General features: G+C 41.1%; 2 protein-coding genes across 4 annotated transcripts in view; one reads left to right on the top strand and one right to left on the bottom strand.

Moving 5' to 3' along the window:
- Positions 1–1256: 1256 nt before the first annotated feature.
- The window catches only part of wu:fb80c09 (sarcalumenin), a 22919-nt gene continuing 2709 nt past the window's right edge, over positions 1257–21466 (bottom strand). The window contains exons 1-7 of one of the 3 annotated variants that reach the window (XM_053616449.1): positions 16237–16321; positions 7215–7862; positions 6304–6399; positions 5965–6060; positions 3726–3842; positions 3223–3456; positions 1257–2865 (exon numbers count right to left, since the gene is read on the bottom strand). In XM_053616449.1, coding sequence (XP_053472424.1) covers positions 1952–2865; positions 3223–3456; positions 3726–3842; positions 5965–6060; positions 6304–6399; positions 7215–7862; positions 16237–16288 — 2157 coding nt within the window. In that variant the 5' untranslated portion in view covers positions 16289–16321 and the 3' untranslated portion in view covers positions 1257–1951. Of the gene's footprint in view, positions 2866–3222; positions 3457–3725; positions 3843–5964; positions 6061–6303; positions 6400–7214; positions 7863–16236; positions 16322–21466 lie in introns of those variants that run through there. The other 2 variants (XM_053616450.1, XM_053616451.1) reach the window with 2 other exon arrangements.
- Positions 19328–21466, top strand: part of glis2a (GLIS family zinc finger 2a) — a 20260-nt gene continuing 18121 nt past the window's right edge. Inside the window, exon 1 of the mRNA XM_053616452.1 lies at positions 19328–19834. The gene's annotated coding sequence lies outside the window, so the exon portion shown is untranslated. The remainder of the gene's footprint in view (positions 19835–21466) is intronic.

Genomic DNA, 21466 nt, shown 5'->3' with positions numbered 1-21466 from the left:
CTGGGTGGAATATTTCAAACATTGCTGATCTGAGATTTTCATGCACAATAATCAAAAGTTGGACAAAAGTTGTGGAAAAACAAATAATAATAATAAAAAAAACATCCAGTGGGCAGCGGTTCTGGGGAAGAAACGCCTTGTTGATGAGAGAGTACAGAGGAGAACGGCCAGATTGCCAGATTCGAGCTGCCAGGAAGGCCATGGTAACTCAAGTAACCACTCTTTACAACTGTGGTGAGCAGAAAAGCATCTCAGAACTCACAGCGAACCTTGAGGAGGATGGGTTACAACAGCAGAAGACCACATCGGGTTATACTCCTGTCAGCCCATAACAGGAATCTAAAGTTATAGTGGGCAAAGACTCACCAAAACTGGAGCGATGAAGATTGGAAAAAAATGTTGCCTGGGCTGATGAACTTTACTTGCTGCTGCAACATGCAGATGGTAGGGTCAGAATTTGGCATCAACAGGATGAATCCATGGACCAATCCATGGAAAATCTTGAGTCAACCGTTCATGCTGGTGGTGGTGCTGGTGGAATGGTGTGAGGAATGTGTTTTTTTTGGTACATAGTTTTGGACCCGTTAATACCAATCAAGCATTGTTGGAATACACAACCTTTCTCAGTATTGCTGCTGACCACATGCATCCCTTTTTTAGCAAGAAATTTACTCACCTTGTCCACAACAGTGAGTTCAGTGTACTTCAGTGGCCATTCCACAACGATTTGAAGGCTGTTCTGAGATCAAATCAAAGAGTCCTACCCAGTAATAGTATGGTTAGTATGCTGTTCCTAATAAAGTTCCCGGAAAGTGTGCACCAGCGACCAAATGGCCCCAGAAGGATAGCAATATCTGAGTAGCTTAATCTTGTGGAGACATTTTGCTGAAAGAATAGCTTTTTTTTGGTAACACAGGTTAAAGTTAAGGTTAGGTTTAGTTGTAGAACAACATTAACTATCTGCATTAATGATTATGTCAATGGAAGGTCCTCCCAATAGTATTTGTGTGTGTGTGTGTGTGTGTGTGTGTGCGCGTGTGTGCGCGTGTGTGTATACAGGCTACAAAAATGTGTCTTATTTCCTAATTACGCCAACAATTTTTGGTGCTACATGGCTCCCCCTAGTGTCTACTCCATGCCACAGCATCATTTGAACAGTTCAGATTTCTAGCTCACTCCTAAATTAAGTCCAACAAAATGTCAGGTAAACATGCCGTCCATTCACCCACACACAATAACTCTATACTGCAGAATGATGACGCGTTGTAGAACAGGAAAACTTTAATTAGAAGTTACATTTCACATGCAGCACCACACACATTCATCAAAATGAATAACTCGAAAACATTCAGGAGCTAAATGTATTGTGAAGTTAGAAAATTGAGATGTGCTGTGATTAGACTAACTTTTTTATTTTTAAACAAAAACGAGTAAGATCAAAACATCCTGACGCATTCTGTGAATGGAAAGTGAGAAATAAGATGGAAAACTGAAATGAAAAGAATCGACCAAGAGTTGTGTTCATAACTTACTGTACATACAGTGTATAATGTACCTGGAAGATTATTTTGTCATACATTTCAGTCCAGTAAAAGCTGAAAATAAAGTCTTTTAGTTGTTTTCAATTTTGATTTGACTGTTTGTGGCCTTTGACTGAAAAGTTTTGACCTCGGTCCCTGTTCATTTTTTATCCAACAGTCATCCGTACACCCACTGATCATTCATTTATCCGTCCACCCATCGGTTCATTAATTAATTCATTCATTCATTCCTTCATTCATTCCTTTACTCAATTTCTATTTCTTAATTAATGCCTTTATTTAATGCTTTACTCATGTATTCACACTTTTACTGGCTCGATGCCCAGAGTCCAGTATGAATAAAAGCTGTTGTGCGACCCACAAATATTAATCCCTGCCTCCACCCTCTGTCCTCTCCCACACTTCATCCTTCACTGCCTCCTCCAGGGGTTTTTGCGCTTTTCCTCTACCTTGGGCTTGTCTTCTACCTTGGGCTTGTCTTCTACCTTGGGCTTGTCCTCTGCTTTGGGCTTGTCCTCTGCTTTGGGCTTCTCCACTACCTTGGGCTTCTCCACTACCTTGGGCTTCTCCACATTTGGTGCCTCCTCCGTTTTGCCGAGGCTGGCCAGCAGAGCGGGCAGCTCCTGTGTGATGACGCTCTCCATCTTCTCCAATAAGCAGCCACCCCTCCAGCCACAGTGCTTCTGCAGCAGCTTGAAATCTCTCAGTGCATTCACATTGAAAAAGTCCTGGTACACCTCTGGCCCTGGCAGATCAAACTTGCTCACGTTGGTTTTGGCCAGCACCGATTTGTAGATGTAGAACCGGTCAGGCTGATCCACGATTTCCTTCATCACCTCTTGTGGGTCGCCGAACCAGCCAAGCTTCTCGTGGTATGTTTGGAGATAACGATCAACCAGGAGAGCATGAACGCGAACACGGATGGCGTGGCGCCGCAGAAAGGCGATCTTGTTCTCCAGCTGGTTCTCGATGGCCTGCTTTAGGTCCTCCAGGAGGGAGATCTCCTCATGAATGAAGAGTTTTTGGGCAGTATCGAGTGCATAGTCCTGAGGCTTGAATGAGCCGACGTAGACACGTGGCGGTTCCGTCACGTTGATCAGTGGTGCCAGGCTCCAGAAGAGAGCACCATACACACGCATCAGATCCTGCGGCACCAGGCTGTCAGCTTTGTTCAGGATGATGCGGATTTGCGACTCGCGCCCCTTCATCTGCCTGAAAAGCGTCTCCAGCTCCAGGCCCACATCCAACTTAGTGGGATCGAAAACCAGGAAGATCAGGTCTGCTCGATCGATAAACCACTGGCACACCTCGTTGTAGGGATAACCTATAGGACAAAATATTAATACTTCATTTTCTTTATGCTATCTAGAAATAAACACACACACAAAAATGGAAGAACATTAGCAAGAAAAAAAGATGTGGAATAGTGAAGGGGTAATACTATAAATTTATAAATGTAAAGATGGGGGACACCAGAGAGTAGTGTAAGGATTGGAATCTGTGGCTAATAATAAACATTATTTAGCAAAGGAAAAATGTATATTCGTTGATGTGGTGTAAGTTGTCTGTAAAGAGACATTTATTTAATACGTATGGAAGGAGTTTCCAGTGTTAGCGCTCAGTAATGCTAAGTAAGCGTTACTCCACAGGAAAGTCTTCAGGACAGAGCGGTCTGCGCTACCTCTCTCCTGCTGCTTGCGGTTTTCGATGATCCCCGGCGTATCGACGAGCGTGACCCGCTCCAGCAGCTTGTGTGGCATTTCGACGCCCACCAGCTTCTCCAGGAAACCCTGGCCGAACTTCTCCAGGGTCGAGAACGAGCGGGTGGTGTCTGTTGCCATGACGATGCCCTCAATGGTGCGCACTTTCTCGCCATGCATTATTACTGTGTACTCTGAGGTAGTGGGCTCGGCACCTAACAGGGGGGACGTGGACGGAGGGTTGGACGGACAGTCACAGTCATGGAAGGAGAGGCAAAGATGGGATGAAAAAGAGAAAAACAAGGAAATAAATAAACACCACCGATGGTATACATCCTTTAGAGTGCCAGTGTCTCCACCAATATCGAAACTATTTCAGGATTTTTCGAATTTCTGGTGTTTGCATTCAGCTTTTCTTATCTACGACTGTAAAAGAAGGTAGATGGTAGAGAACTTAAACAACATTAATTATTCCCAGTGTTACCTGTGTAGAGTTCTTGTGGTTTGTTATGTAGATCCAGCAAGTAGTTGATCATGGTGGACTTGCCGACGCTCCAGGGGCCAAGAAACAGCACCATGGGTTTGGAGGCGATTTCAGCATCTAAAACCCAGAGAGTAACAATTAAAGCAGACAAAATGACCGTTCACCACCCATAATAGCCATAAGAGGGCGACATCTCTAACCTCCATTTTAGATACTCGTGTTGGAAGTAGCTACCACATTTGTTGCAGCGACATTATATTTTATATTAACTTGGTACCGTTAACTGGCGCTGTGATTTAGTACACCCATTGGAAATCGTTGGCTTTCATGACATATTTGGACAAGCAAACATTTGATCATCTTTGAAACAGTGCCTATTAATAAAGTTTATATAATTGAACAAAACCCCAAGGAAAAATCAGCTTTCTCAATAATTTATTCAACAGAAATATCAATAGATGTGATCATCTTCTGTGGAAAAAGTAAGTACACCCTTGGCCTCAGAAGCTAGTATTGCCCCCTTTAACAGAAATAACTTCTTGTAGGCTTGCTGGAGTTTTTGACCGCTCTTCCATGCAATGTTCTTTCGGTTGCACGATGTTTGAGGGGTTTCTTGCATGTTCTGCCCGTTTCAAATCCCCCCCACCAACATTTTAATGGGATTCAAATCCGGGCTTTGACTAGGCCGTTCCATAACCCTCCATTTCTTCTTTTTGAGCCGTTCCTTGGTGGATTTGCTCATGTGCTTAGGATCATTATCCTGTCGAAAGGTCCACTTTAGGTTCAACTCTTGGACAGATGGCCTCACATTATCTTCAAGCACTCTTTGGTATGATGCAGAATTTATAGTTGAATCAGTGAAGCAACCCCAAACCATAACATTTCCACCACCGTGCTTCACAGATAGTATGAGGTGCTTCTCCAGAAAAGTTGTCTTTGAGCTGCGCCAAACATGTCTGCTGTTACTGTAGTTAAACAACTCTATATTTGATTAATCTGTGCAGAGCACATTATTCCATAAGGTCTGGTCTTTGCCTATATGCTAATTGGCAAACTGTAGTCTTGCAAAGGCTTTTTCCTGGCACTTCTCCCACGCAGGTCAAATTTGTGCAATCTCTTTCTGATTGTAGACGCATGCACTTTGACCCCAACAGTTGCAAGATTTACTTGCAGATCCTGTGATGAAATTTTGGGGTTCTTGGAGACTTGCTTGGACGGCCAGTCCTGCACAAATTGGCAGCCGTCTAAAATCTGCGTCAATTGTGGATAATTTTCCTTACAGTGCAGTGATGTCTTTTTCAAATAATTTCGAGATCTTTTTAAATCCCTTGCCAGACTCATAGGCATCCACAACCTTTTTTCTGAAGGCCTTACAGAACTTTTTAGATCTTGGTATGATGACACCACACACCTCAATAGCAAAGGGAGCACCAGACACTAGATATGAGAGGGGTCTAAATAAGACAGGTTCCACCTGCACTCCCTAAGCAGGTTCTAATCACTGGCACCCAATCTTGAACACCTGACTCATTTTATATCGGGGTGTAATTATTTTTGCCATGTGACTGATCTGTTTTTTATTTGTATTTTATGACATTTGATAAAGTATACCAACTTTATCAATGGGCACTGTTTCAAAGAGGATCAAATGTTTGCTTGTCTAATTATGTTAAAAAAAAAAAAAAAAAAAAAATTCCATGGAGTGTACTTATTTTTTTCACATGACTTTATATGTTTTAACACACCCTCACCTTATTGCTATCCTAAGGCCTTTATACTGCTTTATCAGCATAAGTGAAAGTCATTACATGATCCCAAACCCTGGTCAGGAGTATCAACAAGACTGAAAACTCTTTTGTAAAACCTTTGTGTCAAAGCGAAAAGAATAAAATACACCACACCTGATTTATTATAACCAACTGCTCGATTTGTACATGACAGGTGACTGTTTAATTCAGCTAGGCTGTCCACTGTAATTCTGTACATTGTTAAAAAAAAAAACAAGCCATTTAGCTGACCATAAGCAATTTCATCCACGCCTACATGTCATGCAATGTCAATCAAATGGCTTCTTTACTGTGAAACCAGTTCTTGGCCATGTTGCGTAACTATAAATGGATACAAATAAAATGTTGTTTTTTAATAAATGAAAAACTGGCAATTGTTAGAAAAAGAAATCAACTTTGAGGTAGTAACCCCATCTGCGATTACTTTGCGTGTTTACTATGTAGATGTTCACCTGAGACCTCGTGCTGTCTGAGCTCCTTGTACTTGTACGCCTCCTCCAAAGGCTTGATGGCTGAGTGGTAAATGTGTTGCAGCTTCTTCACGATGGCTAGAGAAAATGAGAGAGGGAGAGACAAATCCAACAAGGCTGAAAAATAACACACGGATGAAAACCCTGAAGAGGTGATCAATCATCTGATCGTGTACTTGAATCCGGTGAATGGCAAAGCGAGCTTTCGCAATCGTATCAACTGGCAATCGTACCAGACTCATAAGGATATCATCATACATAAGGAAACACACATCATAACGAGTGTGTTTTGCTATGTGTGCGTTTGTGTGTGTGTCTAACCTGAAAAGCGCAGAGCAGGGTCAGTCATAGTCAGACGTAGCGTGTTGTCAATGTGAGACCGGTCCCTCATCTTAGGACCCCCTGGAGGTGTTTTCCCTAACGCCAAAAAAAAAAAAGGAAAGTCACCTCAACGTCATCATTGGCTCTGTTTTAATACCGACTTAAACACTTATGCTTAAGCAACCTTTATTGAACACATAAACTCTGCTGTTGGTAGAATCGTCAATTCCTGATCACAACACTGATAGAACAGCACCCCTCTGTTGTGGTTTATTCCATCCTTAAACCTGCCAGTCCTTTGAATCGGAACCAAAAGGTCCAATTTCATTTAATTTCCTCATGTCGACATTTTAAAACCATGACTGCAGGAACGTTAAGCCGTTCCGCAGCAGCAGCTGGCCTGGGAACGCGTCGTTGTAGCTTTCCACTGGGTCTATTGGACCGGTAGAGCTATTTATGTAGTGGGGTTATGCCTGAGCTCTGTGGTGTCGAGTTCGAGAACACGGAGAACAGAGAGGACAAGGCTTGTCCCTTTTATAGTGTCATTAACACTTTCAAACTATATGCTAAGTCCACAGGGCAAAATTAGGACAGTACTATTGTACTATTCCCACCCTAGCTGGTTTCAGTTTCACCCATGAGGAAAATAAAGAAATCTCTTAAAAAATCTGTGTAGTTTGGGGGAGGGGATGGGAATATAATTTGGACTTGGAGTCACCTGATGTGCCCTATTCCCAATATCGCTCAAACCTGCCAAAAGATTTTTTTTTCTTTAAATTGCATAAAATAAAAGCTAAATCTAATATTTAAAACAGGCTAACCATTAGGTTATACACCCTGCTCAAAAAATATGTAAAGTGTCCATAGCTTGAACAGAATCTTGAAACTTCCTGATAATCATACTGGTGCACCTTTCACTGAGCTTTTGCGTGCTGGCTCCTCTGACTCAGAGTCCTTCGCAAATGGTTGCTTCTCCTTGGCAGCAGGATCAGTCAATGCTTCCTCTCCTGGTTCTTCTACAACCTTCTCCACCTCCACAGACTCCTTAGCTTGTGCAACGCCTGGTTCTTCAGCAATTTTAGTATCTGCTAGAGCTTTGGATTTGTCTAGAGGTGCAGCGTCTGCCATTAACTTTCCAGAGATGGTGTGACTCTTCATGACTTCTTGCTCGACCACATCATCCTCCTGTTCCTGAGATTCCTTCACTTCATTAATGGAGTCTGAATCAGCCACATCCTCTTGTTTTGCTCCCTCCTGTTCCTCATCCTCCAATACCTCCTCCTGGCTTTCATCCTCTTCACTCTGCCCTTCACCTACTTCACTCAAAATCACCTCTTCATCATCTTCCTCCTCCTCACTGGTTACATCCCCTCTGGTGGGGGGAACCAACTGAGAACCGGTGCTGCAGGGCTGGCAAACGGTTCGCTCAGGTGCAGGTGTGTCATTAGAGGAACTCTGGCTGATCTCCTCTGTGCCGTCGCAGCAGGTGAACAGGTCGCCCTCCGGCTGCAGCTGCAGACGCATCAGCGCCTCATCTTCAGGCACCTCACTCACCGAATCTAGAAAGGAAGGAGATTAATAGATAGTCTAGAGACAGGAAAAACGCTGAATTTGTTAAGAACTATCTTTCACTTTTACAAAGTGAACTGTTTTCAGTCAACGGTCGGTCACTGCAGATGACATCAAGAATCGTTCTCCGACTTGCGAATGTCTGTCTGCGTGTTCACGCTAGCGGAAAGAGATAAGCGGCGTGTAAAAGGCGCCAACGTCAAATCCCTTGAGCAGGAACCATCACCTGACTACTGGCATTTGTGTCAATGACGTCTTTGTATCTGACTCAGATCAAAATAGATGGCTTGTGTGCAGGCCAGAATGGGATTTTCCTCATGGTATGAAAGAGAGTGTACCAAATGATTCCATGGGTCCGGGACAATGCGTCTTTTGGGATTACAGTATTAGGATTACATAATATGATCTGTCAAAAGCATAGAATTAGCTAGCGTGGGTAATTAAAGCGCCAGGTATTGCTCACTGGTCAGACGTGGAGATAAATCCAGCAGCTACAGTGTTAAATGTTTTAAAGTGCTAGACTTGACTCAATGCTGTACAGTACACTGACAAACACGATACGGTGCAGTTCCTAAATGCCATGACATACAGCAGCTCTGCAGGGAACTGTGCAATGACCCCAGGCCTCTCTGATAGACAGCAGGGAATGAGGCAGTATGTGTGGCTTAAAGCTATGCCCGGATCACAGACCTTGATCTCTCTTGTGTGACCAGCTAGAGTTTCACCCCCAGTGTTATAAAAGAACGCTGCTGCATAGTGACAGTCTGATTCTCGACTCTGCCAGAGTAACTTCACGGCCAAATCGGCGTTTGATGCTAGCAGACTAGTCTGTGGAAAGCATTTTGGAGATTCCACTGCCTATGTAGTGGTACTGGGATTTCAAGTCAAGAGACAGCAGCACCACTTTAGTTTTGATTCTGATTGCTTAATTTTCTACTTTTTGATGGATGTGCCACAATATTAATCATAGCTATAAACAGATAAAACAATGTCAATGTCCATACATACATCCATCCATCCATCCATTTTCCATACCGCTTATCCTATACACGGTTGCAGGGGTGCCTTGAGTCTATCCCAGTGGACTCGAGGCACAAGGCCGGGGGAGACCCTGGACAACCCAACCCATCACAAGTCACAACCGCACACCCATTCACACACTACAGATAATTTGGAAATGCCAATCAGCCTACAACGCACGTCTTTGGACCGGGGGAGGAAACCAGAGTACCTGGGACTTCATATTCCAGGGTTATTAATGATAAACCATTTGGTATGTTGGCATTTTCTATTGGGTTCGTGAAATGTTAACCAGCTTATTTTTGCGCTAAAATATCCCACTTTTGACCAAAGAAATTGAGGTCGGCCCAATATTTTCAAAGGAATACTTAATTCCTTTTTTCTGAAATGATGCAGGATCAAAGACGCTAACTGGAGGCGGTCTTTTAATCGCTTTAATTTGGCTTCCAATCACAGCCGTGGCCCCGCGATACAAAAGCCGCGCTCCCTTTATTAGCAGAGCGTCTTTGATGTTGAATGCCTACACGAGGCTCGGCTTGGTGATTCAACTGCAATGACTCGTTCCGTCACGGGCACCAAATTGCCCTTGGTATGAATCAGCTCTGGAAATAGCAGCGAGAGAACAGTGGGTGCTGTTTGTGTGGAGCGGTAACTAGAGCAAGGTTTAGCCCCCAACATTACACACACACATGAACATGCTAATGCGAGTCTTACAGACACCGAGTTACATTAACGCTTTCCTTGTGGAAAAAAAACGTGGAGAACAGTTTGCGTAGAACATACTATCTGGTCCACAACGGCTTTAGCGTTTGAGATGCAAACACCGTCACTAGGCTATCAGTTTATCAGTTACTCTGAAGCATCTCCTTGGATTTCTATTCTACCCAATCTCAACATATTCAATCAGCCAAGGCCTTCGTTTTTCACTGGAGCTACAAGGCTAACGCAGCTAACAAGTAATCTCGCAGTAATCTTTATCTTATGACTTACTGTCATCTATAAACAAAGAACATTTCACTAAATCAACACTGACGGCCTGAATAACCAGAAACATTTAAGGAATATAAGGAATTGACATCTAGCATACACTATATATAATTTACCACAGGACATAGTGCAAGTGAGCACTTTAACCAGCAAAAAGGAGGAGAATGCTAACAGCTAACTCATTTCCTTCCCACACAATTAGCTTCATACCCACCCTCCCCCTCAAAAAAAAAAAAATTCAGTTGAATCAATCCAAAACTGATTCATTCAAATTGTGATGAATTATTTTTTCGGTTGTTTACTTAATGTCAAACAGTTGCTTAGCATTTAGCAAAGTTTACATAATGACTAATAACTAGCCTTCTAGAAACTACCTAGCTACATAGCTTAGCTTGGTAATGTAGTGTGATGTAATAGTAGTGTTATGTAAGAATAGTGTTATGTAGCTGGCTGTCGTTATTACTATTATCATTTAAATTGATGTTACTTCTAGGGTTTTATAGTACATCTATAACAAGTACACAACATCATTCAAATTTTCCACTCAAACTATTCAAGTAGCTTTAAACGTAGTTCGCACTACATGTTAAACTATTAGCAATCAAGCTTCCTGTACTTGCTAGCAAAACTGAAGAAGCAAGATTCAGACACCAAACATACTGTAGCTTGTCTAACAACGTCCGATTAACATATGCGCAGGAAAAGAAAAAAATAATCAGAATTTAAACCCAATTTATTCAATAGCACCCAAGAATGAAATAGCCAATCTATGCTAATGTTGCTAATGCTTCACAAGAGGTGTGGGGTTTTTTTTTTGTTGTTGTTGCTTTTCCCCACCAGAGGGCTTCACTTAGTCTTCTGCTAGCATGGTCTCATATATATAAAAAAAAATAAAATAAATAATAATAATAAAAAAAAATTCAAAGACTTAAGAGTCTCTACTGAATGAAGTCAAGTTGGTGTTGATGGAAAATATTTTTCACACCCCCTCAGATACACACACAAACGCACCCTTTCCGACATCTCACACACTTTGTAAAGCGTCGTAGGAACAGATCGCTGTTACTACTTACAGTACATGAGAATATATACATATTTACTTTAGTTGCACTTCTACTCAAGTAGCCAATCAGCAGAGACCATGTTTAACATCTAAAGTTTGTTTCTTTAGCTTTGCACTGGAGCTTTGATGCAAACGTTGCCAAGTATATGTTTTATACAAACATTTTTGCCCACCCTCTTTAAGCAGTTCTAGTAATTCTGGAAATTTCTACACACATAGAGAGGGCTAACTATCAGTAATTATGTACACATCGCTAAGTGCTACACAACGTTTTGACTTTCCGTATCAAAAGGTGGAATAAAGAAAATATCAAAGCTGGCCAAAGAGTGGCTTGAAAAGCACATTTTCCTCACATCTCAATTTGAATAAAACTTTTAAAAACAGTTCTATTTAAAGTGACAAGACTAAGCTAACTAGCTAGATAGCGAAGTCACCCAAAACGTTTTCTCTTCACAACACAATCTCCCATTAGGCTAAATAATACATTGTGTGACTAAAATTATTTAGCCATGCCTTGATTAAACATTTTATTTTAGCTAACTATTATATTTTCTGATTAAAACCAGTAGCCAGGTTAGCTAGGGATAAATTCAACACATTTAAAAACTGTATCCCGTGTTTATATATTTCTGTAAAGCTGCTTTGAAACAATGTCCATTGTCAAAAGCGCTACACAAATAAAATTGAATTGAATTGAGCTAGAAAGTGTTAGCCTAAAGAGAGCTAGGAGTGAAATTATGTGCAAATATAAACTCTGCCTTTTAATTACTTATTCGCTGCTGAAGTGTGGAGGCTCGGGGGCTTGCCTATTCCCTGTGGGAAATGTGATGTAGCGTTGGTTAACCTTCGCAGAATCACTAGAGACAACCATGATGGAAAATTAAATTACAGTTAATGTGGTTAGGGAATGAGGGAGGACACTCCCACATTACCCAAAGGTTTAGGTTGACTTTAGAGAGGCTGTGAGGACGTGAGTAGCTGGAAGGGTTCTGTCACATTGCAGTGTGTGTAACGTTTTAGCATAAAATGCTAATTCAGTACATTGAGACAGAATTCTTCAGGAAAACATTAAGGAAAATGAAGGCCCTTTTCACAAAACAAACAAACAAACAAATAAACAAAAAAAGATAATTTCTCACGGAAACACCAGTGTTATCACCTTCGCTCACTTTTCGAGACTAAACTTGGCCCAAATGGCTGCCGAATGCTTAATGAAGGATTTCAAGCTGAAATAAAGGATATCGATCCTTCATGGACGAATTCATTCACTATTCAGCTATCAGGGTAAGGTAACGTTAACCATCTTTAGTATGATTGATGAGTAGCTAGACATGTAGTTAACTGATACTGTGCATGTATTATTTTTATATTTACAACATTTCAGCTCATTATTTATATAGTTATAAAATTCTGAAAGACTTTTCATTGATAGCATACTGTTTTTTTCCCCCCAACCTTTAGCTAGCTGTATTTCCACGATGCTGAACCCCCCCCCCCCCCATAACAATAGAAACCCTCAAAGAATTTGTAATGGTTTTAATGATTATATAATGGGGATTGTATTGGTTTTAATGGAAACTGTAATGGTCCCTGAGGTTCTCAACTGGTAATTTGTTGCCTTCTATTGGTGGCATGTTATGTCTAGGGTATACCATTAAGGACCAATAATGTTAATGGTTAATAGCTGATGGTTTGTAATTGTAATGAAGTTTGTCCCTTTCTTTTTGTACAGTAGCTCTGAGGCTAAGGTAATGGTCACTTGTAGATAAATCGTCACACTTGCTTCAAAGGACATGCTTTCTTTTAGCTCTTCGACACCATTTTTGTTCATTTGCATGGATCAGAGTGTCATATGGTGTGAGAAACAGCATCAGTAAGGTTGTGTGTTAGGAATTCCGCCTGCATGATGCTAACTAGCAGTTGTAACCATTTGTTAGCTACATTAGCCTTATAGGTTGACATTTTGGTGGGATTAAAATGGAGGTGGTGGCTGTCTTCTCTGGTGTCTAATGGAAGCTAGCGACAGCTTCTGGCACCGTTTACAGTTTTGTTTTAGTTCACTGCGACAGATGGTTTTTAATACAAATTAGAACTTTGTGAAGGTATACTGTGGTAATGAGATAATGTACTGTATGTTTATAATATTTACAGATATCTGAAAGTTATATTTACTATACCACTGCAAGAATAAACAGAAAGGAACATCTCATGCACCAATGCAGACGGGCCGCAATGCTTTTGAAGTAAAATTGGCTTTACTGACGTTGAGAGAAATTTAAGCCCTTTAAATGGTATCGTTAGTCAAAAAGGTTGCGAACGCTTGGGCTGGTGCCATTCGAATTTTGGAGCAAAGGCTGGAAAATTCAGAACCAGTAACGTGTGTATATTGGGAAAACCCCGAGTGCTAAAACAGGCCCCTACTGTAGCAGCTCTAGCGCCACTGTTCCTGTAAAGAATGTCCCTACAAGGTCGTCGGGACGGAAATAAACAGTGCTGAAGTGATGGCAGCTGCACAGACGGTGGACGGTGGATGGTGTGTGCGTCAGGGGGAGGTTGGTTTGAGAGTGTGAGAATGAGGGATGGCCATGCTACGTCATCATTTCTCCCAAAAAGCTGTTTCGCTACATGCGACCAAACCACACAAGTCCAAGGACAGACTAACTGTTACAGCTTAGCAAAAACATTCACATCCTGAGGGGTCAGAGGTCATAAAGAGGTCAAACATGCGCGGTTTTGTGAACGTTATTTTCTTTAATATTTCTAATGAGAATGCTAACATTTTGGCGTGACCTTTGTGATCTTAAAGCCAACTCTAATGTTGCTGATTATTATGCCAAATGTAGTCAATCAGCCATGACATGTTTGGTGTCTGGAGTGCACTGGAGCTACATTAGCTAAAGTTGCTAATAGGTATACTCTAACAGGGAAGCGTATCGCCTCCACAAAAGGATATCACAGAGTTAAAAACAGTCGCAGCACCATATTTACATTGAATCACTTTCTTCTTCAGCGCATAGTTTGGTGTTGATGTAAGACTTGGTTAGAGGCGTGGCCAAAAATTTGGATCTGCGATTTTGAAACAGTTTCAGTTCACACAATTACATATCCTTGTTTTCTCTATTTTCCCCCCACAAATCCATGTCCAAAGGGGGTGGGGTTAAGTTAAGATTTAAACTCAAGTTTGGCGTACTGCAGTGTTGTGATCATCTGTAAGTGGATTTCTAATCATGACTAATCGCCCACCATTAGCCAATCAGCATTCAAGCCGGCATTTCACATGATTAGTATTAAAATTAAGACAGTTGTGAAAGTATGTTCATATATGGTCTATTTGTTCTTCCATATAAACCCCCCCGCCCCTTTTTTTTTTTTTTAAATAAGTAAAACATCCTACTACTATTTTGTGTGTGAAAAGACAGTCCCATAGCTAGTTAGCTAACTTACCTAACACAGATGACGCAGTTTTAACTTGGCCAGCTAGCAACTTTGCAGCCGGGTAAGCTAACCAGGCTAACTATTATATCATAAAACAGAAACCACAAGAAAATCTTTGTCTGTAGTTAGTTTCACGGACACCTCAGACAACTAGCATCTGTAACAATATACTAATCACTATAATTATAATATATTAATAACAATAACTAATCTGCTAACAATTATTGACCGTTTTAATGGCATTTCTTTTCACAGTTCATGTAATGGAAAGCAGTGTTGTTAGCTGCTGAGGTGAAGACAAGTTAGCTGGCTAAAAGAGCTGGAAATGGCTGACTGAAAATTTTTACAGAAAATATCTCCAGTTGGCTGGAAATATAAAGCGAATGCATAAGGTACAGAGGAAATTAAATCAGTGTATTTAACATATTCAGTATATGTAATACAAAAGCACGGCACTAATGCCAATGTACTTGTGTATAAACTGGCAGGTGAGAGGGAAAGTTCAGCTGAACATGAGCCGTCTGACATTCGCCTGCAATCAACACTACACTCCCAAACGAGCTGCTCTCCATCCAGAAGAAAACAACATTCAACACGACATATCAAGCTTGTCTGGAAAATGTTTCGTCCAGAGAGCTTATGATACATTCATGAGCCTTCATAAGAATAAGTTATAGGGCAAGTCACACGTGAACGGTCCTTCAAGACATAATTACACATGGGCGCTTCAAAAACTATTTGTATTCCCAAATTTCTGATCAGTTCGTGACCTTTGCCCTGTCAAGGACAGATTCAGTGGTTTATTCTTTAGTGGTCATTTTTTATCTTTCTAAATAGTACTCTTTTTTTTTTAAGCTACTGATTAAGCTGTAGAAGTTGGTTGCAACTTTTTGTAAGTTTTTCAACAGTAAAATGTTAATAATAATAATAATAATAATAATAATAATAGGGCTAGCTAACTGGGTGATATTAGCAGTGCACATAATTTCCTGTCTCATGTTGTCCATCATATTTGTAGAGCATGGTGTGAAACGTAATTACCGTTCCCACCCTTTATTTCTTTATTTTCCAATAACAGCACTTTGTGAAGTGTTTTAATCTTCTTATACAGTGTTACAGCAATTTGTCAACAATTACAATTTGTAATTTATTAAAGAACAACTCCTTGGATGCTTCATTGCTTATTGTTCAGTCCGTACATTATTTCGCAGAGTTTTGTTATGATTGTTGTGGCCAAGAACGCTTGATTTTTGGTGAAATTGGAATTGCACGTAATTGTTTTTCGCAGCGATGTTTGTTGGTAAATGAGACGTTTTAGCTGAACTCATGTTCGATGCACGTGAAACGGCGAGGGTTTTGACTGAATACGTCTTGGCCCAAAAATCGCAAGCTCCTTGAGGTGTTTGCTTGCTTTTGCGTTAATTTACACAATCGCAAAGTCGCAAAATCCTGGAGGAACCGGTTGCTATGTTTAATGTTGTGGAGCGTCCACTGTTACTACTATAACGCTATAACAACGACAGGCGTTCCGTCACAAACCTCTCAGAACGCAGTTTGTCACGTTAACCAAAAACGAGAAAGCAGGAAGACTTTCAAGTGGTGGAAAACCTACCGACGGTTACAAAGCAAATCATGTGCCATATATACTACAGAAACGCTCACGTAACATATCAGAACGAGCGCATTCCACCAAGAAGTCAAAGTCACATGGACACAGTTTCCCTTCTGTCCTTTAAATTTAAGACGTAATCGAAAGTGTCTGTAGCATTTTTAATACTCATCCTATAGATGCTATTCTGAGTTTTCTATATATATATGATATCTGCTACTCTCAGTGAATAGAGAGAACATGTTCTTACCGGCGGCGGTGAGGGCCAGCAGGGCGAGCAGGCAGGACAGCGTGAGCTTCATTTTCGACTGCCAGGGGTGACAAGCCTCTGAAGCAAGCTATATATACCCGCTCAGAAGGGCATGGGGCATTTATGGAACAAGGGGGGGTGGGGCACAAATATGACCGCTGGTGTGATTGACAGCAGCTGCTTGGGCCAATCAAAGAGCCAGCAGAAAGGTGAAAGAGAGATAGAGATGTCAGTGAGGAAATCTAATACAGGAAACTAATCCCATTAACAGGCTGGTTTTCTGGATGCAGGTTCTTCCTGGTCCTGAGGTAAAATTCTAATGGAAAGTTGTGATGTAGATGATCCTTAAGTCTTTCCAGCGGCGGAAATCTTATAGCTACGACTTTACCTCAGATGGTTACAAAGCGCTGACACTGGAGACTCCTTCCATAAATGTTAAACAAACATTTCCTTACAGAAAACTGCGTCATATCAGCAAGTATATTTTTTGCAGTAAACATGAACTGCATTTTACATTACATTTTTATTTGTAGTCTTCTATAGAAAATGAAGTGTTTAAAATAAAATTGAACACTTTCTGACCAATTGGATCAGATCTGAGAATTCAACAGTGCTGTGGAATAATAAATTCTATCACATGAGTAACATTTTTTATCCAGTTTTATCAATCCACTTGGATTACTAATAGATTGATAGGCGATTCATGAACTCAACCAGCCACTGATAATGGAGATGAACACACAAAACTGTGGGTGGTCAAAACTCAACTAGAAACACTTTCAGCAAGTATTTTATCCTGGTCAGTGGAATCCGAAGCCTATCCTGGGAACACTGAGTGAAAGGGAATCCACCCTGGATGGTATGCCAGGGCTCCATGCGCACACTGTGACACACATCCACACCTACATGCACTTTAGAGTAGCTTATGCACCAATCGTAATTGATTTATTTATTTATTTTGAAGTAGGAGGAAACCTTACAACGCAGAAGAAACCCACATGGACAGAGGAAGAACATGCTGAGAGTTCAGGGGTTATACGGTAACCGCCAGGCGTTTTATCAGTTTTAGATCAAATGTAGACACTAGAAAAAAAAAATTTGCAGAAATTTGTTAAATAAAAACAGTCCATTGTTATGTAAATAGAGTAAGCTATAATATAGTACATAATGAAGTTCTATCCATTAAAATAAGTAGATAAGATTGAAATGTAAATGGTAAAATCTCTACTCCACTGTTCTTTAATACAAAATCAATTCATGGTGAGAAGTGTGTAGAATAGGCAAGCGCAAATAAAGAAAATATTCTGAAAGAAAGTGTTGTATCTATGACTATGTAGAACATGATTTTAAGTAATGGTTTTAATGCTTGGCCTCAGCATACAGTCCCTTCCAAATCTATTGCAACAGCAAGGCCAATTATTATTATTATTTTTGCTGTAGACTGAAGACTTTTGGTTTGAAATCAAATAATGAATATGAGAAGAGAATTTTGAATTTCAGCTCTTTTTTTCCTGGTGTTTTATACGTAGACGTGTTAAACGACTTAGAACATAGCACATTTCGCATCAGACCACCCAATTTGTAGGAGAGCAAAAATACTGGAACACGTGACCGACAGGTGTTTCTTGTTACCCAGGTGTGTCTCAGTTGATTTAATTGTTTAAACAATAAATAGCTCTGAACAGCTACTCTTGGTTTTAGCCTTCAGCTTTTAGCCTTCAGCCTGTGAAGACTGCATTTGTTGTTAAAAAGGATAAACCAACATAAAGATCAGAGAGCTGTCTATGGGAGAAAAGTGAACCATTTTGAAGCTGAGAAAAGAGGGAGAATCAATCAATCAGAGGCACTGCACAAACATTGGGCATTTCAATACAATGATCATGAAAAGGAAAGAAACCACTGGTGTACCGAGCAACAGACACCGAACGCGTTGGCCGAGGAAAACAAGAACAGCTGATGATGGAAAAATTCCGAGAGCTGTGAAGAAAAAAAAAAAACAAACTCAAAACAACAGTAAGTGACATCACCAACAACCTCCACAGGGCAATGATAAAGGTATCACAAGGGTAAGTGTATTACGTGGGTGTTTGGAAAACTGCATTATGGTCCAGAACGCTCGTTTGTGATTACATGGGTCTCTTGTCAGTCATTTTATAGACGCCTCAACTTCACTCCAACCTCCGTATGAATAAAAAAAAATGCATTCAAATTTCATTAAATCCCACCTATTTACCCAATAGACCTAATCATAACAAAATATGATGAACCTTGCCTAATGCACCTTTAAATTAATAAAATTAAACTGGAGTCACGGCAGTTTATGGAAGAATGAAAGGCTAACCTGGAAGAAATTTAAATATTATATTTTATATATAGAGAGAGATTAAGATTTTATCCCTAATGAGCAAGCCAGAGACAACGATGGTGAGGAAAAACTCCCTGAGACGACATGATGAAGAAACTTGGAGAGGAACCAGACTCAAAATGGAAATATACACACACACACACACACACACACACACACACACACACACATACATATATATATATATATATATATATATATATATATGTATGTATTTTATTATAACTATAACCATATTTGGCCGCCTGATGTCAGCGGAGAACAGCCTCTGATTGGTCGATTGGTTTCACGCGCTATCTCTTTAGAAAGCGTTTCGAACCGTAACCGCCAGGTGGCGCGCGTTCACGCGGGACAATTTAAGTTTCAACCGTTACTTAAAAAAACAAAACAAAACAAAAAGCAAAAAGAATACTTTATCAATTAATCATAAACACATTTCCTCTGAAAAACAGAAAAACCATTTAAGGACGCGCTTTGAGGCTACGTCCCAAACCTTTACACCACCGTGTAGACTGCTAGTCGCTATTCAGCATGCGCAGTACGGCACCGAGCTCGTGATAGGGAGAGAGCGTTGCGCCGCACGTGGGCGCAAGGCGGCGCCTTTGAGCCGGCTGCATCTCAAATAGCTCCCTATCACCTGTTTAAGCGCACTACTTAGGGTATTAAAAACAGTAGGGTTTCCGCGCGTGCACTTTATGGTGTAATGGGGGGGGGGGGCAAATTTAGGATTCAGCCCGAGTTCATTGTGGACCGGTGGTTTCTCCAGCGGTCACGTGTCCAGGGCGCTCGGAGGGAGGAGAGCTAGACGGCAGCCGCGAGAGAGAGAGAGAGAGACACACACACACACAAACAGACACATACACACTTGACAGGCGTCGTGCACGAGCGATGCTACTCTGTTATTCTACAAAACAAAGCAAAATTCTGTTGTTGTTTTTTTCCTCTTTATGAAACTTGATTATGACTTTAAATTAGACAAATCTGACAAGTTCACCAGAAGGCTACAAGTGTCCGACCAGACAGCGTAAATTAGACAGCTAAAACAGAAGCTCAGTCACTTTTATTGCTCTTCGTCGATTTATTCTTTCATCTCTGGAGTTTTTTTTTTCTTTTTTCAGAAGGAATTATCATCATCATCATCATCAGCATCATCAAGTACCCCAAAATCCTCTGGAGGAAAAAAAAAAAAAACCCAAAACGGAGCGACCTGACCGACTAAATCCATCCACAAAGGTAAAATAAATAAATAAATAAATAAATAAATCCTTAAAGGTAGGCTACAATCTCACATGAAGCATCTTGAGTCATAACGGAAATTTGGAACAGAAACATCTGGCCAGCTGTCTGACATTGAGGCTAAATCCCTCTCCAAGCGGCTCTCTGCTAGCTATATAACTGCACACACAGGCTGCTACTACACCATATATTTATATTTATATACCTGCATGTATATTGTACGTCGGTATGTATATTCAATGGACCAGCGTGTGCGCGTGACATGATGCATCTACAGTACAGTCACGCGAGAGAACGCTACAGGTGTAACGGTCGCTGTTCGATTTAAACGTATTTACTTTGTAACCGCGGTGCGCGTGCATAAGATGTTAGCTACAAGCTAACGTCCCACATTCACACAGTACTTAAAGTGTCCCTCAAATCAAAACCGGTGTTTTTAGCACACTTTACACTACCACCTTAGCACATTTAAGGGAAAAAAAGAAAAAGAAAAAAGTTTTGGAGATATTCTCAGAGAACAAGCTAAATTGTATTTATATTTGTGATATACATCATGTGTATATATTTTAATTTGATAAGTCATCTTGTACTAGTCTTGTCTTCATCCAGTTAAATGCTCTCTAGAAGATTTGTCACACCCCCTGGGGGTGTGTCTTGCTCTACAGTTAACAGCAAATAATGGCTAGTTTGGACGTTTTGTTTTTTTCTTCTTCTTCCTGGTCAGTACTATTCTCTTTACTAGATATCCCTTGCTGGTTGGAGATTATCCATTTCAAAGATTGCGGAACGTCTCAGATGGTGTCGATGCGTCCTTAGCAACTTTGGTACCGGGCTTTTCAATACCGGAATGTCGTTATCTCAGACTGAACGAGAACGTAGTTCCGTCTTTAAACGGCATAGCGGTTTCCACATCATTAAGAGTAAATAATGTCATTTTATTTACAGTACCACTCAAATGACTGTCTCCGGGTGACGACCTAACAGCTCTTGGTTACCGAAGTGGCATTGACGTTGCCTTCGGCTCAAAAGTGTACGGTATAATATGACGGTGAAAAGATGAAAAGTCCTCTGCAGAAACTCTTCTCTGTTCTACATATTTAGCTAGGTCACTAAGCTAATATCGGGGCGCACGGTGGCTTAGTGCTTAGCACGTTCGCCTCACACCTCCAGGGTTGGGGGTTCGATTCCCGCTTCCCTGCATGTGCGGAGCTTGCATGTTCCCCTCTGGGTTTCCACTCGGTACTCTGGTTTCCTCCCCCAGTCCAAAGACATGCATGGTAGGCTGATTGGCATGTCCAAAGTGTCCATAGGGTATGAATGGGTATGTGATGAATTGGCACACTGTCCAGAGGGTGTACCCTGCCTTGTGCCCGACGCTCCCTGGGATGGGCTCCAGGTTCCCCTGTAGGATAAGCGGTATAGAAAATGGATGGATATCTCCATCCATCCATCTTCTATACCGCTTAATCCTTTTTAGGGTCATGGGGAAACCTGGAGCCTATCCCAGGGAGCATCGGGCACAAGGCGGGGTACACCCTGGACAGGGTGCCAATCCATCGCAGGGCACAATCACTCACACATTCACACACCCAAAATGGATGGATAGACTAAGCTAATATCAGGTGTGTT

Source organism: Ictalurus furcatus, chromosome 27 (assembly GCF_023375685.1).
Source record: "Ictalurus furcatus strain D&B chromosome 27, Billie_1.0, whole genome shotgun sequence".
NCBI classification, from domain to species: Eukaryota; Metazoa; Chordata; class Actinopteri; order Siluriformes; family Ictaluridae; genus Ictalurus; species Ictalurus furcatus.
The sequence above is the reverse complement of the archived record's forward strand: the minus strand, read 5'-3'. Positions and strand labels throughout refer to the sequence as shown.